The following is a 21,659-nucleotide window of genomic DNA, read 5'->3' as shown; positions in this document are numbered from 1 at the left end:
TTTAGACAAATGTCTACTTATTAATCGGCAGTGGAGTGGAGAAGGGAAGGCCCTTACTTCAATCTTGGACACTTGTAAACTGAAATTAATGATAAGGTTACCTTAAAAGAGCCTCCTTTTATATCAAGATGTAACTGACCCATTTAAAAATCGGAGCAGAATATTCACTTTGATGAGTGACTTAAGTCTCGCTGGACAGGCTGATGGCATTATAGAAAGACTTAAGAGATGAACTAATAAAAATATATTGGAAATTGGCATTGGGAACTATGGTGAGAAGGCAGAGCAATACTCAGAAAAACACAGTACTTCTTGCAAGTGCTTTTTGGTAAAATTCTCCCCACTGTCACACCATTATCTGATTCTTGCATGACATATATAACAAAATGGAAACTGTCTTTTGGCAGGGCTACACTTTCAGCGCTGCAGCTGTACCACTGTAGTACTTCAATGAGGACACTACTATGCTGACAGGAGGGCTTCTCTTGTCAGCGTAGTTAGTCCACCTCCGCAAGAGATGATGGCTATGTTGATGGGAGAAGCTGTCTCGTAGACATAACGCTGTTTACACTGGTGCTTAGTGAGGTATAACAACATCGATCAGGAGTATGGATTTTTCACATGCCTGAGTTGTTACACTGATGCAAGTGTATTGTGTGGACTTGGCCTTTGGTTACTGGCTGAGGTTTAACAGTGTCATAGAAATACTGGAGGGCTACTTAAGTCAACTTACTACCTCACAGAAAGAGCTCCTTTATGTGCAGCTGCAGTGGCCTGGAGCCTCAGATTTATAAGAACTGTAGAAACCAGAGGCTGATTTGAAAGACTGAACCTTCAAGCCGGGTCCTGGGACAGAATCCTGATGGGAATCCAGCTCAGTTGCTCCATGTTGTGGCTGAGATTGACGTGAGCATTTGGTTTCGCACAAGGGTTTGTTTCAGAATGTTGCTGGACAGAGGGAGGAATGTGCCATCGTTCTTCTGTTTCTGGCTGATTGGCCTAGTCTGGACAGGTTTTCTTTAGGCACTGTATAATGGCGTTTTGTGTATTAAAGATGAACTAAATATAATGGTAGATGTTGAAATCCTCTGAAATTATTATAGAAGTGCAAAGCAGTTTACAAACTCCGGTGACTTAAGTCGGGGGTCTGCAACCTTTGGCACTCAGCCCATCAAGGTAATCTGCTGGCGGGCCACGAAACATTTTGTTTGTTGACCATCTGCAGGCACAGCCCTCTGCAGCTCCCAGTGGCTGCAGTTTGCCGTTCCTGGCCAATGGGAGCTGCAGGAAGCAACATCCCTGCAGCCTGCACCACTTCCCGCAGCGCCCATTGGCTGGGAACAGCAAACCGCAGCCACTGGGAGCTGCAGGGGGGCCGTGCCTGCTGATGGTTAATGTAAACAAAATGTCTCGCCAGCAGATTACCCTGATAGACCATGTGCCGAAGGTTGCCAACCCCGACTTAAGGCTATGGCTACACTGCACAGCATTTAATGACACAGCTGTGCCGCCGAAAGCTGCACAGTGTAGCTGCTGTTTGTCGGCATTAGAGCTATCCTGCTAAGAAGAATCTTTCACCCTCCACAAGCTGCAGCAGCTTTGTTGGCAGAGTGCTTCTGCCGACAAAGCTCTGTTCACACTGGCGCTTTTAGTTGGTGAAACTTTTGGTGTTCGTGTGTGTGTGTTTGTTTTTTTAACATCCCTGAATGACAAAAGTTTTGCCAACAAAGTGCCAGTGTAGACATACCCTAAGTTCACAACACTCCTGAAAATGGAAAATATTGTCCTTTCTTTTTATATGGAGAAACTGGAACAATGAGACCTTGACTTGTACAGGTCATATGCAATCTGTTGCAGAGCTGGGAACAGACCCCAGATCTCTTGGCTAAATCTCATTAAATTAGCTTAATAAAGAATGTTTGCGACGGTGTTATAGCTGTGTTAGTCTCAGAATACTGGAGTCTGGCAGAACAGCTCTGTGTAAGCTAGAGAGCTTGTCTCTTTCACCAACCGAAGTTGGTTCAATAAAAGATATTATTGTACCTCACCCACCTTGTCTGCTTAATGAAGTCTTTTTGCTAAAACACAAATGTAAGTTCGTATTTTAAAGTAATACTTAAGTACAGTATTTTAAATAAATCCACTTGTTCTTTACGTGTGGCTGGATTATTCCTACTACTGTTTAAATGTTGTATTAAATTAATGTTGTAGTTTATCTTTCTTCATAACATAAGGAGTGTTCCCAAGCTGACCTTTTGCAAGGCCATTATGGAAGGAGTAAACCTGGCTTCTGAGAATTGGAATACCTGGTATTTGTTCTTTAGCACCCCTGTTTAGCGGAACAAAGGAGTAGCAATGACAGCTCTGCAGGGAGCACTCTTCACTAGCGGGAAGGTTGCAGCTAAGTGGGGTTAGTTGTTGGCGACTGTCTGCATAAGTGAGTGAGAGAGCCTAAAGGATGTCCCTTTCCCTATCTGGGAGGGTGGGAATTGGAGGAACTGGGCATCTTGTATTGTAGATGGCCCATGTATGGATTTTACAGTAAGATCACAAGGTGGCTAAATGTTACTAGTTAAAGTAATAAGGCTTTTAAGTTGTGTATTCAGTTGCCAATAGGAAATAATCTTTCCAAACATTTTTACTTAATAAATGCAGTTGGGTTATTTCATCCTTGAGCAGTCTGTAAACTGCTCAGTTAACTAACAAACAAGTAATTAAACCCTACTTGGAATAATAATACATTGAGGTTGTCATAAACAGATAGTTAAGGGTTAATGTCTCTTTTAAGGGTTAATGTCTCTTTTACCTGTAAAGGGTTAAGAAGCTCAGTAAACCGGACTGACACCTGACCAGAGGACCAATCGGGGGACAAGATACTTTCAAATCTTGGTGGAGGGAAATCTTTGTTTCTGCTCTTTGTTTTGGATGTTGTTTGCTCTTGGGACTAAGAGGGACCTCTCCAAATCTTTCTGAATCAGTGTCTCATGTTTCAAAATTGTAAGTAACAGCCAGCAAGGCGGATTAGTTTTATTTTTGTTTTCTCAACTTATAAATGTCCCTTTTTTGCTGAGAGGATTTTACCTCTGTTTGCTGTAACTTTGAACCTAAGGCTAGAGGGGGTTCCTCTGGGCTATACGAATTTGATTACCCTGTAAAGTATTTTTCATCCTGATTTTACAGAGATGATTTTTACCTTTGTTCTTTAATTAAAAGCTTTCTTTTTAAGAACCTGATTGATTTTTTCCCCTTGTTTTAAGATCCAAGGGGTTTGGATCTGTGTTCACCAGGGAATTGGTGAAGTCCCTCAAGGCCACCCAGGGAGCGGAGAGTTTTAGGGGGACAGGAAGTGCTCCAGACACTGACTTCTGGATGGTGGCAGTGTACCAGATCTAAGCTAGTAATTAAGCTTAGAAGTGTCCATGCAGATCCCCACATTTGTACCCTAAAGTTCAGAGTGGGGAAGGAATCTTGACAGACGTTTACATTTAATTTTGTAAACATACAAACATCTAATAGCTTATCATTAAATAGATGGCAATTGCTGGGTTATGAAAATTGAATGTTGTAAAGAAGCAGTTACATGTAACTAAATACTCCAAATTTAATTTTATTTGTAACCTGCTAATATTAGTGGGAATGGAAGTATAATCTAAACTTGTTTTGGCCTAGGACTTTAAGGATCTGTTTCCAAAAGCATGTTGAAGCCATTAGGCAAGAAAAATGAAATCCAAGCCTGCTGTTTTGTAATTCACAACTTTGTTGGTTTTAAATGTACTTCTGTGTTCTAATTCCATATTAAAAGAATATTATCAGATAACTAAATTATCTACAAAGTACTACAGAGCTCAAGTTCAACTTGAAAAGAAAACTTTAACTGCTTTGCATATTTCAGTACATACTGTATTGGAGTTCCTAGGATTTGGAATGCTCTTTGTAAGTCATCTTGCATTAATGCAAAATTGACTGATATTTTTTAAAGTCTCAGCAGTCGGGAAATTCAAACTTACACTATTTTGCCTCACTTTCTTGCTTATAACATTATATCTAAAATACACTGATAGTTATTTCTAAGGTAGCTATCAACATGGTATCTGAAAGCACAATACTTGTAAGTACAATATGGCTCTTAAGATGCTATTGAAACATACCTCTGAATTTCCTCAATTTTATGTTTAAAATTTGTCAGAATATTGCAGTCATAACTTTTTTCCTTTTGATTTCTTTATTTTTAAGATAGTTAAAAATAGACTTTTCTTCTTTCATGCAGGTTCTGTGTTTTGAGTGTGGGGAGAGGGGCTCAGACTATGCTCTAGGAATGCTGACATCTTCATCACCGCATTTACTTACCACCTCCTCTTAATTTAAAAAAGGATGCCTCTGCTGGTGAACCGAAGGGAGCTTTTCTGTGTTCTTTCTCTGGTGTCGTGCTCCATCAAATGAGAGTTTATGGGCTTCTGTAAATCCTAGGCCTGGTCCAAAAACACAAGTTGCACTGGTTAAACTAAAATCAGTGCAAAACCAGACCATGCCCTGCAAATGAGGGAAATCATTTTTTGAGACTGTAAAGAAGTATTAAAATGCTGATCAAGGTATTCAGAATTTATACGTAATATTAACTGCCTTCTTCAGTTTCTTTTCAAAGTTTTTATATTGCATTCTCAGCAAAATAATGCTCTAAAAGTTTTTTTCAATGTTGTAAGAACAGGTACTAGAATGGATAACAATACTAACAGTGTCTTGTTTAATAGTGCATTTCTCTAGCTATGCCTATCCTATTGTATGAAAACCTATACTGTGGTATGTAAATATTTGTCTGTAGTTTTTTTGTCCTTAATCACCTAAATACTTTATTATATAGGTAAATTGAAAGCTTATAGTAGTTTCTTTACACATAATAGCACAAGATTTTTTTTTAACATACTATACAGCTACACAGTTTCAGATCAGAGAATATTTTTATAAACTCCTTTATTCAAAATTACTGGCACGCTAGGAGACGGCATTCAAGATAATCTATTCCACGGAAAGCAAAGTGTTTACTTTGTTATGTACTCCTCAGCTTCTTTCATGGAAGAATTTTTAGTAGCTTCCAGAGGCTCTTTTGGGGGTGAGGCTGAAAGACTTGTAGAAATCAGATTTTCTGTCCTTAATTGTCTTAAACAGAAAAAGAACCCCTCCATCCAAAAAAACAAACACACACACAAAAATGGCCCTGTAAGTGTATGCTTTTTCTTTGTGCCTGATAGTTCTGTTAATGTATTTTAAACTAGTAAAATAGTCCTATTTATGAAAAGGTGAGACTTTATTTTTATTTTTATCAGGTTCAAGCCATTTTTTCCATTTCAAGTTATGTCACCTGAGGAATATGAAGATCGGGATCTCAACATACAAGATTTTCCATTGACAGAAGGCCGACTTAAAATTACCTTAATAGAATGTACAAGGTATGTCCTATCCTCCGCTCTGTCACTCTTTCTGGACTAAGTAATTTTTAGTGGTGTTAGGCCTAAATAAAAATATAGCAAACAAAACCAGGTATGCCAACCTGACCAAAGTCAGGCTAACAAAGGTTTGTGGGTAATTTTTAAGTAAAAAACACTAAAAAGCAGCAGCATGTTTTACAAGCGCTGAAAAAAAGTAAAATAAAAGAAAAGCTGCATTTTTGACATAGTACCAAATGTGCTGTGTTTGGGCAGCTTTTTTAAAAAACTAATAAAAGTTTTAGTTTTTTAGGCTTTTTGTTTTTACTTTCTGGTTTTGTTTGCTATATTTTTATTTAGGCCTTACAGTGGTTTTCAAGTACATGATATTATTACTAAGGCTGTTTTGATACAGGAACACTGCAGCTTCACTCTCCTGGTTGAACTCGTACTAGAATATAGCTTTTTTTAAATTAAAAATTATTTCTCTTAATGATCAGTTGAAACATGGAACACACACACTAAGCTGTTGAGATTAATTCTGTGGGTGTATGTAGATCTGTGTAAAATGATAATTTTTCTTCTTCTTTGCTTTTGGTTGCTTAAGCGTTAATCTGCTCCTACTGCTTATTTCCCCCCATCAAGTAAGAATTCATAGGTTCATAGGCTTATTGGTGACTTCATAATTTTGTTGCTGTGGAAGTGATTTTAATATTGAAAATAAAAAGAAATAACAAAATCAAAAGCCCAAAGCAAGTAAAACTTGTTTTTGTGAAAATGCCCTCAAATTCATAAAATTTAAGGCTGGATGGGACCATTAAATGATCTAGTCTGACTTCCTGTGTATCACAGACCATTACATTTCACCCAGTTCCCTGGTATTGAATCCAATAACTTTTGTGTTTCACTAAAACATTCACCAGCTCACTGCTGTGGCAGTGTGCTGGCTATCAAACGTAGATATACATTTTGTAGTTGTTGCTACCTGCTGACACCATACGAAAGAAGAAGACTAAAGCATAACTTGTTTTTTGGGAAAATATATTTTAGCCAGGCATCTAGGCTTAATTTGAAGACATCAAGAGACAAAGAATCTGCCACTTCCCTTGATAGTTTTTCTCTGTGGTTAATTACCCTCATTGTTAGAAATTTGCACCAGATTTCTCATTTGAATTGGTCTGTCTTCAGCTTCCATACATTGATTCTTGTTATGCCCTTTTCCACTAAATTAAAGAATCTTTTAGTATCTGGTATTTTATCCACATGAAGGTATTTATATGCTGTGATTAAGACAGCTCTCAATCTTGTTTTTCATAAACTAAACAGATTGATATTAAGTCTCTCCCTATAGGGCATCTTCTCCAGTTTTCAAATCAATTTTGTGGCTCTTTTATACCTTCTCCAATTTTTCAACATCCTTCTTCAAATGTGGCACTGGATACAGCATTGGTCTCACCAATATCGTATACAAAGGTGAAATCACCTTTCTACTCTTCTGTTTGTTCATCCAAGGATGATATTAGTCCTTTTTGCCACTGACTACATCTCACTGTGAACGTATGTTGAGTTGCTTGTTCAGTATGACCCTATGATCCTCTTCAGAGTCACTGCTTTCTGGGAGACAGTCTCCAATTCTCTAGTTATGATCTCATTCTTTGTTCCTTGAAGTGTAACTTAGCATTTGGCTGCATGAAAATGCATTTTGTTTGAATGGGCCCAGTTTACGAACCAATCCAGATTGCTCTGCATATCTGCTCTGTCCACATGGTTATTTATGCCAATCTTTGTGTCATCAGCAAATTTTTTCAGCAATGATTTTTATATTTACTTCCAGATTGGTGATGAAAATGTTGTAAAGCATTAGGCATAGTATGGATCCCTTTGGAACCTCACTAGAAACACCCCCATTCAATGACAATTCCCTGGTGATTGCAATTTTTTGAGATCTGTCAGTTAGCCAGTTGATGATCCATTTAATGTGTGGTCTATTGATATTGTATCATGGTAATTTTCAAATCAGAATATTGTGCTTTACAAAATGCCTTCTTATATCTACTCAATTACATTTACCAACCAAATATATAATCTCATTGGAATGAAATCAGATTTGTTTGACAAGACCTATTTTCCACAAAGTACGTTGACTGGCTCTGGCATTAATTGTATTCTTGTCCTTTAATTCTTAATCAGTTGAATCCCATATCAACTGTTCCATTATTTTGCTAGGGATTCATGTCAGGCTAAAAGGCCTATAGTTACCTGAGTCGTCCCCCTTACCCTTTTTAAATATCGGTGTAACATTGGCACTCTTCCAGTCACTGGAATTTTCCTGGTATTTCAAGGTTCTTCTTCAAGTGCTTGCTCATATCAGTTCCAATTCAGTGTGTGCGCGATGCGTGCATGCTCATCGGAAGATTTTTACCCTAGCAACACTCGGTGGGTCGGCTGGGCGCCTCCTGGTGTGGCGCCACTATGGCGCTGGATATATACCCCTGCCGACCCAATGGCCCTTCAGTTCCTTCTTACCACCTGTGTCGGTCGTTGGAACAGTGGAGCGCAGCTTAGCTGATCTCCACTTCCCTAGCTACTTGTAGTTTTTCTCATTATTCTTGTGTATATAGTTGAAATTTCTATACTTGCAGTTAATTTTTAGTGGTTCTTTACATAGTGTATATAGTTAAGAGGGGTTCGGGGATTAGCCCCTTCCCCGCACTCGGTGTCGGGGCCCAAACCATGTTTCAAACCGTGCTCAGCCTCTCACAAGCCGATGCCAACAGGAGATCGTCACGACTCCTTCCTTAAGTGCTTCGGGGAATCTCACCTTGCCGATAAGTGCCGCATTTGCAAGGCCTTCAAACCGAGGACAAAAAAAGGGCGAGATTTTCGTCTCAAACAGCTCCTGATGGAGGCAGCTCTTACTCCTCCACCCTCGGCACTGAGCGCTGACAATCTACTGCCAGAAGCGCTTCTTCGGCACTGGATCACGCCGGCACCACTAAGACCCCTCGGCACCGACCATCTCCGGCACTGGTGCCTCCTCGGCATCATTCTCTTTCCCTGAGGGTAAAGAGGCCTAAGACTTCCTCTGATTCTGTACCCTCTGCGCCACAGCTGAATCACCTGGATAGATCTGACTGCCTGGCACCTACACCTGTCGTGGCACCGACTACCTTGGCACCGTTGATTCTGGTCCCGCAAGGGCTGTCGAGTCTGGTCCCTGAAAGCTCCCTGCCAAGAGCAGTGATTTGAGTTCACAATTCTCTCCACGCCAGAGACATTCTCCACAGCGAGGGATCTCATTGCAATGACTGAGTCTGTGCTGCCTCAACCCCCAGCACCGCCGGTGCGGGTCATACAGTCTGTGGGCAAGCCTGCCCTGATAAGATCACCTTCTATTAGCACCGCAGAATGGCACCACTCACGATCGCGATCCCGCTGGCGTTCCTGGTCCTGTTGCCGATCCCGGTCCCGATGCCGCTCGCAGTCCCAGCACCGATCACCTCTTCGGTACCGGTCATACTCGTGGCGCAGATCAACGTCCCGTTCGCTGGCCTGGTACTCTTGGTACTGATCCAGCTTCCAGCACCGCTTCAGGCACCGTGACTCTTGCAGCCGATCCAGACGCCGAGCTTCGAGATCCTGGTCGACTCCTGGCACCGCTCTGGTCGTAGGTCCCGATCTCGTTCCCGGTACCGGTGTGGCTCCCGGTACTGATCCCCGGGGCCTCACAAAGCAAAAACAACCAGAGAGGGTTTTTCAGCCCCTCCTTGGCCATCCCTGCTCCCATCCGTGTCGTCCCAGGCGGACAGTTCATATACACAGGACCGGGGACCCCGATGTGCCCACTAGGATCTTCCAGGAGACCCAGGCCCAAGATCAAGGCCCTCATCAGTGGTCATTCTGGACACCTTGGGCATATCACCAGGCTCAAGGTGTACCTTCAGCCCCATCTCGCTCTGCCGCATTGGAGCACCGGGTGCTGGAGGCGGCCATCAGCTGCCTCCCTCCTCCCACTACAGAGGAAGTGCCAGCTCCCCCACCAGAGTCTGAGTTACCGAGGGAGTCAGAGGGCATCCAGGTCCACGAGGCCACACAGGACCCACTTGTCCCTGGCCTTTGATCTTCATCCTCTCCTGATGAGGCAGTGGCAGGGACATCCTCCACGGGCCCTCCTCCAATTGACCTGAGGGCTCACCAGGACCTCCTGAGACGTGTGGCGCTCAATATGAATCTCCAGGCAGAGGAGGTTCCGGAGATAGAGGACCCAATGGTGGATATTCTGTCAGCTGGCGCCCCCACAAGAGTGCCCTTACCATTTATCCGGATGATCCAGGCCAATGCTGATACCATCTGGCAGTCTCCAGCCTCTATTCAACCTGCTGCCAAGGGAGTTGAGCGCAAGTACATGGTGCCCTCCAAGGGGTATGAGTACTTGTACGTCCATCCTCCTCCCTGGACGTACAATCTGTCAGTGAGAGGGAACGCCATGGCTAGCAAGCTCCGGTGCCAAAATCGAAGGAGTCTAGGCGTATGGACTTATTGGGCCGTAAGGGGCCCTCCAGCTCCAGGTGATGAATCAACAAGCCTTGCCTAGACGCTGCAACTACAACACTTGGGCGGCGGTGGGCAAGTTTACGGAGCTAGTTCCCCAAGACTCCCGTCAGGAATTTGCAGCCCTCCTGGAGGAGGGGAAAAAGGTAGCGAGAACTTCCCTCCAGGCCTCGTTGGATGCAGCTGACTGCAGCCAGGACTCTGGCCTCAGGAGTCACCATGAGGCGCATTTCATGGCTCCAAGTGTCAGGCCTCCCGCCAAGACTTCAGCATACGATACAGGACCTGCTCTTTGACAATCGAGGCCTGTTTTCTGAAAAGACGGACCCTAGGCTACAAAGCCTGAAGGACAACAGGGTCACCATGCGCTCTTGGCATGCGCACGCCGGTGACTCAGTGCAGGCCTTTCCATCCCCAGCCTCTCTGGCCGTACCCTCCGCCTAGACAAAGGCAGGACTTTGGTAGAAGGCGGGGTAGGACCGGCCGTAGACGACAGTCAGGATCCCAGGGGGGCCAAAATCAGAGTCCCTCTAAACCACCTACGGGGCCAAAACCTAACTTTTGAAGTTACGCCCAAGGACGGCGTATCAGTTACGTTCCAGGATCCTTTCCCTCCTTTTTCTAACTGCCTCTCCTTTTTCCTCCCTGCATGGTCCCTCCTAACTTCAGATCATTGGGTCCTATGCACGGTGGAACTTGGGTACCACTTCCACCCCCCATCCTTGTCCCTCTTCAGGGACCCCTCTCACGAGCAACTCCTCTTACAAGAGGTGCAGTCGCTCCTTGCCATGGGAGCCATAGAGGAGGTGCCAAACGACAAAAGGGGTAAGGGGTTTTACTCCCGCTATTTCCTAATCCCCAAGGCCAAGGGAGGTCTCAGACCTGTCCTAGACCTGCGAGAACTCAACAAGTTCATGATAAAGTTGAAGTTCCACATGGTATCCCTGGGGACCATCATCCCGTCCTTGGATCCCGGAGACTGGTATGCCACCCTCAACATGAAGGACGCATATTTTCACATCGCCATTTATCCTCCTCACAGGCAGTACCTCCGGTTTGTGGCCAACTGTCAGCATTTCCAGTTTACGGTCCTACCGTTTGGCCTCTCTACAGCCCCAAGAGTATTCACAAAGCGCATGGCTGTAGTTGCCGCCGCCCTCCGCCCCCATCGGATACACATTTTTCCGTATCTGGACAATTGGCTCATCTGAGGGACCTCAGAGTCACAAGTCTCCTATCATGTGGGCATCGTCAAGGACCTATTCATTTGTCTAGGCCTGATAATCAACACAGAGAAATCTACTCCGGTTCCCACACAGAGGATAGACTTCATCGGGGCCATTCTGGACTCCAGTCTCGCCAGAGCCTGCTTACCTCAGCCTCGGTTTCAGACGATGGTAACAATTATCCGAGGCCTATAGAACTTCCCAATGACTTCGGCTCGCACGTGTCTCGGTCTCCTGGGTCACATGGCTGCCTGCACCTTGGTGACCAAACACGCCAGGCTATACCTCCATCCCCTCCAATCTTCGCTCAATTCGGTATGCCACCTGAGCAGAGACGCCATAGACATGATAGTCACCATTCCCCCGAGCATCATACGCTCCCTGGACAGGTGGCTGACGCCCTCCCTGGTGTGTGCAGGGATGCCGTTCCATCCACCCCAGCCTTCTATATCCCTGACAACATACGCGTCATCTCTCGGCTGGGGTGCTCACCTCGGACATCTTCGCACTCAAGGCCTTTGGTCATCTCAGGAGCTGGCCTTGCACATCAGTGTCCGAGAGCTGAAAGCAGTCTGCCTTCCTTGCCAGGTGTTTCAACAGCATTTGCAAGGCTGTTGTGTCTCAGTGTTCACAGACAACACAACGGCCATGTATTACTTAAACAAGCAGGGAGGGACACGGTCTTCCCGCCCCCTTTGTCAGGAAACCATCCAACTCTGGGACTTTTGTATAGCCCACTCGATAGACCTGGTAGCGTCCTTCCTCCCAGGCATTCGGAACACACTGGCAGATCAACTCAGCAGATCCTTCCTGTCTCACAAGTGGTTGATTCATCCGGAAGTTATCCATTCTGTCCCCCGGAAGTGGGAATTTCCCCACATAGACCTCTTCGCTTCCTGCGAGAATAGGAAATGCCAGATGTTCTGCTCCTTTCAAGGTCTCTCCCCGGGTTCAATCTCGGACGCCTTCCTGATACTGTGGACGGGCCAACTGCTTTATGCCTTTCCACTGTTTCCGCTGATTCACAGGGTCCTGCTAAAGCTCCGCAGAGACGGAGCTCGCTTAATCATGATCGCTCCAGCGTGGCCCAGACAGCACTGGTACACCATGTTGCTTGATTAGTCGATAGCCAACCCAATTACCCTACCTCTTCGCCCAGACCTCATAACTCAGGACCATGGCAGACTTCCACACCCAGACCTGCAGTCCCTTCACCTCACGGCATGGCTGCTGCGTGGTTAAGCCAATCAGAATTACGTTGCTCTGCCTCAGTACAACAAGTACTCCTGGGTAGCAAAAAACCTTCCACTCAGGCCACATATCTGGCCAAGTGGAAGCGCTTCTCCTGCTGGTGCAAAATGTTACTCCCACTGAGGTCCTGATCCCCACCATCTTGGACTACCTCTGGTCTCTCAAACAGCAGGGCCTAGCAATATCATCATTGAGGGTGCACTTGGCAGCTATCTCTGCCTTCCACCCAGGGGAGACTGGCCGCTCAGTGTTCTCGTACCCTATGGTTTCTAGGTTCCTCAAGGGCTTGGAGCGCCTATACCCCCAGGTACACCGCCCCGCCCCAACCTGGGACCTCAACCTGGTTATATCCAGACTTATGTCTGCCCCATTCGAGCCGCTAGCAACCTGCTCGCTACTATACGTATCCTGGAAAACCACTTTCCTTGTAGCCATTACATCGGCAAGACGAGTCTCCGAGCTTCGGGCTCTCACGGTGGACCCACCGTATACTGTATTTCACAAGGACAAGATGCAGTTGCGACCACACCCAGCGTACCTCCTTAAGGTGGTATCGGCCTTTCATGTCAACCAGGATATCTTCCTTGCAGTCTTCTTCCCAAAACCACACTCAACACGAAGGGAGCAACAGTTGCACTCCCTAGATGTTTGTAGAGCGCTCGCATTTTATATTGAGTGGACAAAACCCTTTCGTAGAACGCCCCAACTCTTGGTGGACCGAATAAAGGGCCCACCTGTCTCCTCCCAGAAGATTTCATCTTGGGTGATGGCCTGCATCCGTACTTGTTATGACTTGGCTAATGTTCCCTCGAGCTGCCTCACTGCACATTCTACCAGGCCCAGGCTTCATCTGTCTCCTTCCTGGCTTGTGTACCCATCCAGGAGATATGCCGTGCAGCTACCTGGTCTTCGGTACATACCTTTGCCTCTCATTACACTCTGGTTCAACAGTCCAGAGATGATGCAGCCTTTGGCTCAGCAGTTTTGCATTCTGCAACATCTCACTCTGACTCCACCGCCTAGGTAAGCCTTGGGAATCACCTAATTGGAATCGATATGAGCAAGCACTCGAAGAAAAACGGTTACTCACCTTTGTAACTGTTGTTCTTCGAAATGTGTTGCTCATATCCATTCCAAACCTGCCCTCCTTCCCCTCTGTCAGAATAGCCAGCAAGAAGGAACTGAACGGCCGTTGAGTCGGCAGAGGTATGTATCCAGCCCCATAGTGGCGCCACTCCAGGGGGTGCCCAGCCGACCCACCGAGTGTTGCTAGGGTAAAAATCTTCCGACGAGCGTGCACGCGGTGCACACACACTGAATTGGAATGGATATGAGCAACGCGTCTCGAACAATAGTTACAAAAGTGAGTAACCGTCTTTTTGTTAAAGATTAATATCAGTGGGCCAGTGATCGCCTCTCCCCCACATTGTTAGCACTCTTGGCTGCAAGTTATTCAGGCTTGCTGATTTTAAAAATGATTATCCCTAATAGGTGCTGTTTAACATCCTCCATAGTGACTAATGGACTGGAAAGTACTTCCTCATCTTTGTGATATGAGTACATCATCGTGTTCCTTTCTAAAACCAGAACAAAAATATTTATTGAACACTTCTTTTGCCTGTTCTGCACCATTGATAATGCCTTTACCATCTCCATCTAATAATGGGCCTATATCATTGCTAAGATTTCTCTTGTTCTGTATATACTTACATTCCTTTTTATCATCCTTAGCCCTGCCAGCTATAGATTTTTTCCCCTTACGTTCTTTGCTCCAGTTATCAATTTTCTACAATTCGTAATTTCTAATTTATATTGCTTTCTATCTAAACTCCTTTTTTCCATTTGTTATGTTACTTTTTTTTATTTCTAACTTATGCTTTCACTTCACCCTGGAATTGGGATTTTTTTTTTTACCCACAGTTGTCTTGCTTCTGGATTGTGAAATTGTGGTTTTTTGGCCACCTAGAAACTCCTCTCGAACTCTGTTTTCATTCACATGTTTCATCTGACGTTTTCCTTCCAATCAATTGTGCTTTTAATTTTCTTCAGTTTCTACAATTAGCCGTTGTGAAGCACATCCATATGTATCTTGTCTTCTGACAGTGGCCAACGTCAGGTGCTTCAGAGGAAATGAATAGAATAGGTAATCATCAAGTGATCCCTCTTGTGTTGCCTATTCCTAGTTTCTGGTAAGCAGAGGTTAGGGACATTCTGAGCATGGAATTCCGAGTTGCATCCCTGATCATTCTGCTTAATAGTCATTGATGGACCTATCCTCCATGAATTTATCTAGGTTGTTTTTCGAACCCTGTTTTGGCCTTCACAGCATCCTCCTAGCAATGAGTTTCACAGTTTGACTATGCGTTTTGTGAAGAAGTACTTTCTTCTGTTTGTTTTAAACCTGCTGCTCATTAATTTAGTTTGGCGACTGCCTAGTTTTTGTCTTAAGAGAGTGAGTAAATAACGCTTCCTTATTTCACTTTCTCCACACCGTTCAAGATTTTATAGACCTCTGTCATTCCTTCTTAGCAGTTTCTTTTCCAAGCTGAAAAGTCCCAGTATTTTTAAGCTCTCTTCATATGGAAGCTGTTCCATACCTCAGATCATTTTTGTTGCCCTTCTCTACCTTTTCCAATTCTATTATCTTTTTTGAGATGGAGTGACCAGATCTTCACATGGTATTCAAGATGTGGATGTACCATGGATTTATATAGAGGTATTATGAATTTTTCTTTCTTAGTATCTGTCCTTTTCCTAATGATTCCTAACATTGTTAGCTTTTTTTGACTGGCGCTGCATATTGAGTGGATGTTTACAGAGAACTATCCAGAATGGCTCCAAGATCTTTCTTGAGTGGTAACAGCTAATTTAGATCCCATCATTTTGTATATATAGTTGGGATTATGTTTTCCAATGTGTGTTACTTTCTTTTTACCAACATTGAATTTCATCTGCTATTTTGTTGCTCAGTCACCTAATTTTGTGAGATCCTTTTGTCGCTCTTCGCAGTCTACTTTGTACTTTACTATCTTAAGTAATTTTGTATTGTCTGCAAATTTTGCCACCTCACTGTTTACCCCTTTTTCCAGATCATTTATAAATTTGTTGAACATCACTGGTCCTAGAACAGACCCCTGGGGGACACCATTATTTACCTGTCTCCATTGTGAAAACTGACTATTTATTCCTATCCTTTGTTTCCTATCTTTTAACCAGTTACTGAACCATGAAACAACTTTCCCTCTTATCCCGTGACTGCTTACTTTGTTTAAGAGCTTTTGATGAGGAACCTTGTCAAAGGCTTTCTGAAAGTCCAAGTACACTATCCACTGAATCACCTTTGTCCACATGTTTGTTGACCCCCCTCAAAAAATTCTAATAGATTGTTGAGGCATGATTTCCCTTTACAAAGCCATATTGATTCTTCCCCAACAAATTGTGTTCATCTACGTGTCTTATAATTCTGTTCTTCACTATAGTTTCAAACACTTTGCCTGGTACTGAAGCTAGGTATACCGGCCTGTAATTTGCTGGGATTGCCTCTAGAGCCTTTTTTAAAAATTGGCGTCCCATTAGCTATCATTCAGTCATCTGGTACAGAAGCTGTTTTAAAGGATAGATTACATACTACAGTTGTGCAATCTCATATTTGAGTTCCATCAGAACTCTTGGATGAATACCATCTGGACCTGGTGATTTATTACTGTTTAGTTTATCAATTTTGTTCCAAAGCCTCCTCTAGTGACACCTCAATCTGGGACAGTTTCTCAGCTTTGTCACCTAAAAAGAATGGCTCAAATTTGTGAATTTTCCTTATATCCTCTGTAGTGAAGGCTGTTGCAAAGAATTAATTTAGTTTCTCTGCAATGGCCTTATCTTCCTGGAGTGCTCCTTTAGTACCTAGATCATCCAGTGGCCTCACTGATGATTTAGCAGGCTTTCTGCTTCTGATGAACTTAAATTTTATTTTTGCTGTTAGTTTTTGAGTCTTTGGCTAGTTGCTCTTCAAATTCTTTTTTGGCTGCCCTAATTATACTTTTGCACTTGATTTGCCAGTGTTTATGCTCTTTTCTGTTTTTCTCAGTAGGATTTAACTTCCAGTTTTTTAAATAATGCCTTTTTGCATTTAACCGCTTCCTTTACTTTGTTGTTTAGCCGTGGTGGCACATTTTTGGTCCTCTTACTTTGTTTTTTAATTTGGGGCATGCAGTTAATTTGAGCCTCTATTATGATGTTTTTAAAAAGTTTTCATCCAGCTTGCAATCATTTCACTTTTGGGACTTTACCTTTTAATTTCTGTTTAACTAGTTTCCTCATTTTTGTGTAGTTCCCCTTTCTGAAGTTAAATGCTACTGTAGTGGTCTTCTCCCCTGCGCCCTCCAGGGATCTTAAATTTAATTATATTATGGTCACTGCTAGTTAGCAGTCCAGCTATATTCACCTCTTGGACCAGATCTTGTGCTCCACTTAGGACTAAATCAAGAATTGCCTCTCTCCTTCTGGGTTCCAGGACTAGCTGATCCAAGAAGCAGTCATGTGTGGTGCAAATAAACTTTATTCCGGTCTGAGGTGATGGAGATAGTTGAAATCCCCCATTATTACTGAGTTTTTTCCTATTTTTATTAACTCTCTCTGATCTCCCTGAGCATTTCACAGTCATCATCACCATTCTGATCAGATGGTTGGTAGTATATCCCTACTGCTGTATTCTTCTTAGCACAGAATTTCTATCTGTAGAGATTTTTATGGTACAGTTTGGTTCATTTAAGTTTTTTCCTATATTTGACCGTATGCATTCTTTCACATATAGTGCCGCTCCGCTGCGAGCATGACCTATTCAGTCATTGCTATATATTTTTGTGACAAAGTGGGAATGTTCTTACAGTTTTGTCTGAATACTGTGTGTGCGCCTCAGTTTCTCCTGTATCAGAGGGGTAGCCGTGTTAGTCTGGATCTGTAAAAGCAGCAAAGAGTCCTGTGGCACCTTATAGACTAACAGACGTATTGGAGCATGTGCTTTCATGGGTACATCCGACGAAGCGGGTATTCACCCACGAAAGCTCATGCTCCAATATCTCTGTTAGTCTATAAGGCGCCACAGGACTCTGCTGCTTTTTCAGTTTCTCCTGTGTTACTCAAGTTACTCACAGACAAAGACCGACACTCTGTAACCTGGCAACTGATGGCCGAGGCTATCCTCTGTAAGAATCAGACATGGGGTTTAAAAGAACAAAGCGAGAGGTGGAGAGTAGGTGGCCTGTTGGCCTGAGAAAGAGACGAAGGAAGGAGGAGGGCAGGTGGGCATGACTGAGGCTGGAATGCTGGAAGCTGGTCAGTCTCCTGGTTGGGACTCAAGGGAGGGTAAGCCTAGGACTCTGGTCTCTCTATTCTGCCCCCTGCCCACCCCATGGACTTTGTTGTAACTTCCTGCTTTCTGTGCTAATAAGATCTGTTCTTGACTTGAATAAAGCTTTTGATACTGTCTCACATGACCTTCTCATAAACAAACTAGGGAAATGCAACCTAGATGGAGCTACTATAAAGTGAGTGCAAAACTGGTTGGAAAACCGTTCCCAAAGAGTAATCATCAGTGGATCACAATCATCCTGGAAGGGCATAGCAAGTGGGGTCCCACAGGTCCTATTCTGGGTCCACTTACAAAGTTTGCAGAGCGGTTGCAAGGGGTTGCTTTGGAGGATAGGATTATAATTCAAAATGATTTGGACAAGCTGGAGAAATGGTCTGATGTAAATAGGATGAAATTCAATAAGGACAAATACACAGTACTCCACTTAGGAAGGAACAATCAGTTGCACACATACAAAATGGGAAATGACTGCCTAAGAAGGAGTACTGCAGAAAAGGATCTGGGGGTCGTAGTGGGCCACAAGCTAAATATAAGTCAACAGTGTAATGCTGTTGCAAAAAAAGCGAACATTATACTGCGATGTATTAGCAGAACTGTTGTAAGCAAGACAGAAGAAGTAATTCTTCCGCTCTACTCTGTGCTGATTAGGCCTCAGCTGGAGTATTGTGTCCAGTTCTGGGAGCCACATTTCAGGAAGGATGTGGACAAATTGGAGAGAGTTTGGAGAAGAGCAAAAAAAATGATTAAAGGTCTAGAAAACATGACCTATGAAGGAAGATAGAAAAAACTGGGTTTGTTTAGTCTGGAAAAGAGAAGACTGAGAGGGGACATAAGTTTTCAAGTATGTAAAAGGTTTTTACAAGGAGAAGGAAGAAAAATTGTCTGTCTTAACCTCTGAGGATAGGACAAGAAGCAATGGGCTTAAATTGCAGCAAGGGAGGTTTAGATTGGACATTTGGAAAAACTTCCTAATGTCAGAGTGGGTAAGCACTGGAATAAATTACCTCAGGAGTTTGTGTAGTCTCCCTCATTGGAGATTTTTAAGAGCAGGTTAGGTTAGACAAACGCCTGTCAGAGATGGTCTAGATAATACTTCGTCTGAACTGTACTAGATGACCTCTCGAGGTCCCTTCCAGTTCTGTGATTCTTTAACTAATAAATGCTTCTGTTTTATCTCGCTGGTGAGAGTCATTGCTGACTATGAAGTTGAGGGTGCATGGGCCTTTTGAGGGGCACATAAGGCTTCCCCACGTGTCCTCCATGTGGACTCACTGCGGGGAGCTCACGGCGTGGAATGGGGGGGTAATTGCTCTGAAGTCAGACTCAAGGAGGTGCTGAAGCGAAGGAGGCTTGCCCTAGTGACAGTATGCCCTGAGGGGAGTCACCCTGGCAGAGGGTCCTGTCTGACTTCATTCAGAGCGGTACCAGAGCACCAAGCCTGTGCACTCATGAGAATTTTGTACCCTGCTATTACTGTGTCCCATTGATTATCATCATTCCATCAAGTTTCTGGGATGCCTATTATAACAATATCGTCATTTAATAGAAGGCACTGAAGTTCACTCATTTTAGTATTTAAGCTTCTAGAATTTTTATATAAGCACTTATAAAATGTATCACTTTTTAGCTGTCATTATGTGATATAATTGAATGGGCCTTTTTTTCATTTGACTGTTTCTCATCACATCCTACCTGTACTTTTTCATCATCCATCCTCTCCTCTTTATTAGAATATAGAGAATCCCCATTAATAGATCTTCTGCTAAGGGATGTCTCTGCCTGAACTGTGTGCTCTTTTGCACCTGTTAGTTTTCTCCCGCCCGTAGTTTAAAAACTTCTCATGATCACTGATCCCAAGGTAGACAGCCACCTACTTTAAGTCCAGCATTTAATTCATCTTTATCTTTTAGTTACCTTGTGTTGGGCGTAATACTTTCTGTGTAAGAAAATTATCTAGAATTTTTAGAAATTCTAATGATTTACTACTAGCTGCATGAGACCTCAGCATATGTTTTCCAAACTGAAGTCCCCCATAAAAATACAACTTTTTTTCTTTCTGTTATAGACAGATGCTTAAGAAGTATTTTATTCTGTTCTCTGGTTTGATTTGTTATTTTGTAACAGATCCCCACCAATATCCCTTCCTGATCTTTAACTAGCACGCTGATCTACATACATTCAAGATCCTGTGGTTCTGAGTTACAAATAACTATTAAAATCAGTAATGGTGTTTTTTAGAGTCCCCACCTCTTACTCACTTGGTCCTTCCTAAACAGGTTATAACCAGTGATTTTAATATTCCAACATGCAAACTGTCTCACGAGGTTTCAGTAATGCCACTTATATCAATTTTCTTACTGATGAGAATTTCCAGTTTCTTTTGCATGTTACCCAAACTCTTAGTTTTGAGATATAAGCAGCTGAAAAAAATTCTCTTCCCATTCTTTGGCACATCATAGAATCTCATAATATTAGGGTTGGAAGAGACCTCAGGAGGTCATCTAGTCCAAACCCCTGCTCTCAAAGCAGGATCAACACCAGGTAAATCATCCCAGCCAAGGCTTTGTCAAGCCAGGCCTTAAAAATCTCTAAGGATGGAGATTCCACCACCTTCCTAGGTAACCCATTCCAGTGCTTCACCACCCTCCTAGTGAAGTAGTGTTTCCTAATACCCACTATCAGTTCAGTTTGTTCATGGCACACAGAGTTAGATTATTCTGTATTTTCCTCCACAGCATCCTCCCCTTGCATTGTATATTATCACCCTTCCAGCTGATCCACCTAGTAGTCTCTTGCCAAGAAGATCAGCCCCTTCTCCCCCCACCTGTGAGAGGCATGTCATGCCATTCAAAAATTCCACTTTCAGGCTGGAATCTGACCAAATGTTTCAGAGAACGAAAATGCACGGCCAACAGTTCAGCTCCAGTATTTTCTGCCTTTGCTCATTTGTTGGCTCTGAAGGATTTTTGAGAAGGTCACTTCCTCTTCTTTAGCTCTCTTGCAATGTGTGGAATTCATAATCTCCTCCAAACTTGAAGGTGAACTAAGAGCAGTTCTTTATTACTTTCCTGGCACCCTCACTCTCCTAGAAGAAGATAGCATTGTACATGTTTGAAATGTATGGAACTTTTTATCTGGAAATTTTTTTTTTTTTTAAAAAGTACAGTATTTATATTATTTTGAATTACAATGCTATGTTAGGTTACTCTTGTCATTCCTAATGACATCATAATTCATGATATTGAAACTTGAGTAGACTGTCAGCTGAACCACAAAAGGCCCATAAAGCCATTTGATTTACGCTTGTTTCATTGCAAATTTGAGAAGATTCTAAACTATTTAGTGAAATTCAAAAAAACAGCACCTGGCACAAAATAAACTGCTGACTTAGTTAATGCTGCCATTTGAAATTTAAAAACTTGAATTCTTGCTAGCTTTTTTTATGCATTCAGTGTGTGTTCTCTTTAAAAACTTCCTTAAAAGTAAAGGTTTCAATGCTCAAAACAACGAGGCTGACACAACTAGAAACTTGTTCTCCAATTTGTCGCAAAAAGTGGTGTGAGCCAAGTGGAAGTTTCTGCTGTGATGAGTGCAGGAATTGTTTGTAATAGTTTATGGACTATCTGTATGGCTCTGTATTGGTCATTTTGGTATTGCTACTCTGGGTACAGAAGGGTTAAAATGATGCCCCTGAGTCAGAGCTGAAGACCTGAAGGACTAAACTAAGGACTTCCCAATACTGTTTTCCAATTGACTAATAAACTTTCTTCTGATATCATGGAGACTCTCTGGCTGATGCCAGCAGCTAGGGGATGCTCAGCTGATGTATAGAGAATCTTTATG

General features: G+C 43.1%; 1 protein-coding gene across 2 annotated transcripts in view; it reads left to right on the top strand.

Annotated features, from left to right (window-relative positions):
* The window catches only part of PDZD8 (PDZ domain containing 8), a 131,438-nt gene that overhangs the window by 30,274 nt on the left and 79,505 nt on the right, over window positions 1–21,659 (top strand). Inside the window, exon 2 of one of the 2 annotated variants that reach the window (XM_030568326.1) lies at window positions 5,322–5,444. The exons of the other annotated variant lie outside the window; for it this stretch is intronic. Within the exon in view, the coding sequence (XP_030424186.1) occupies window positions 5,322–5,444 (123 nt within the window). The remainder of the gene's footprint in view (window positions 1–5,321; window positions 5,445–21,659) is intronic. 2 annotated transcript variants of the gene reach the window in all.

The sequence above is a fragment of the Gopherus evgoodei genome, chromosome 7 (genome assembly GCF_007399415.2).
Source record: "Gopherus evgoodei ecotype Sinaloan lineage chromosome 7, rGopEvg1_v1.p, whole genome shotgun sequence".
NCBI classification, from domain to species: domain Eukaryota; kingdom Metazoa; phylum Chordata; order Testudines; family Testudinidae; genus Gopherus; species Gopherus evgoodei.
The sequence above is the reverse complement of the archived record's forward strand: the minus strand, read 5'-3'. Positions and strand labels throughout refer to the sequence as shown.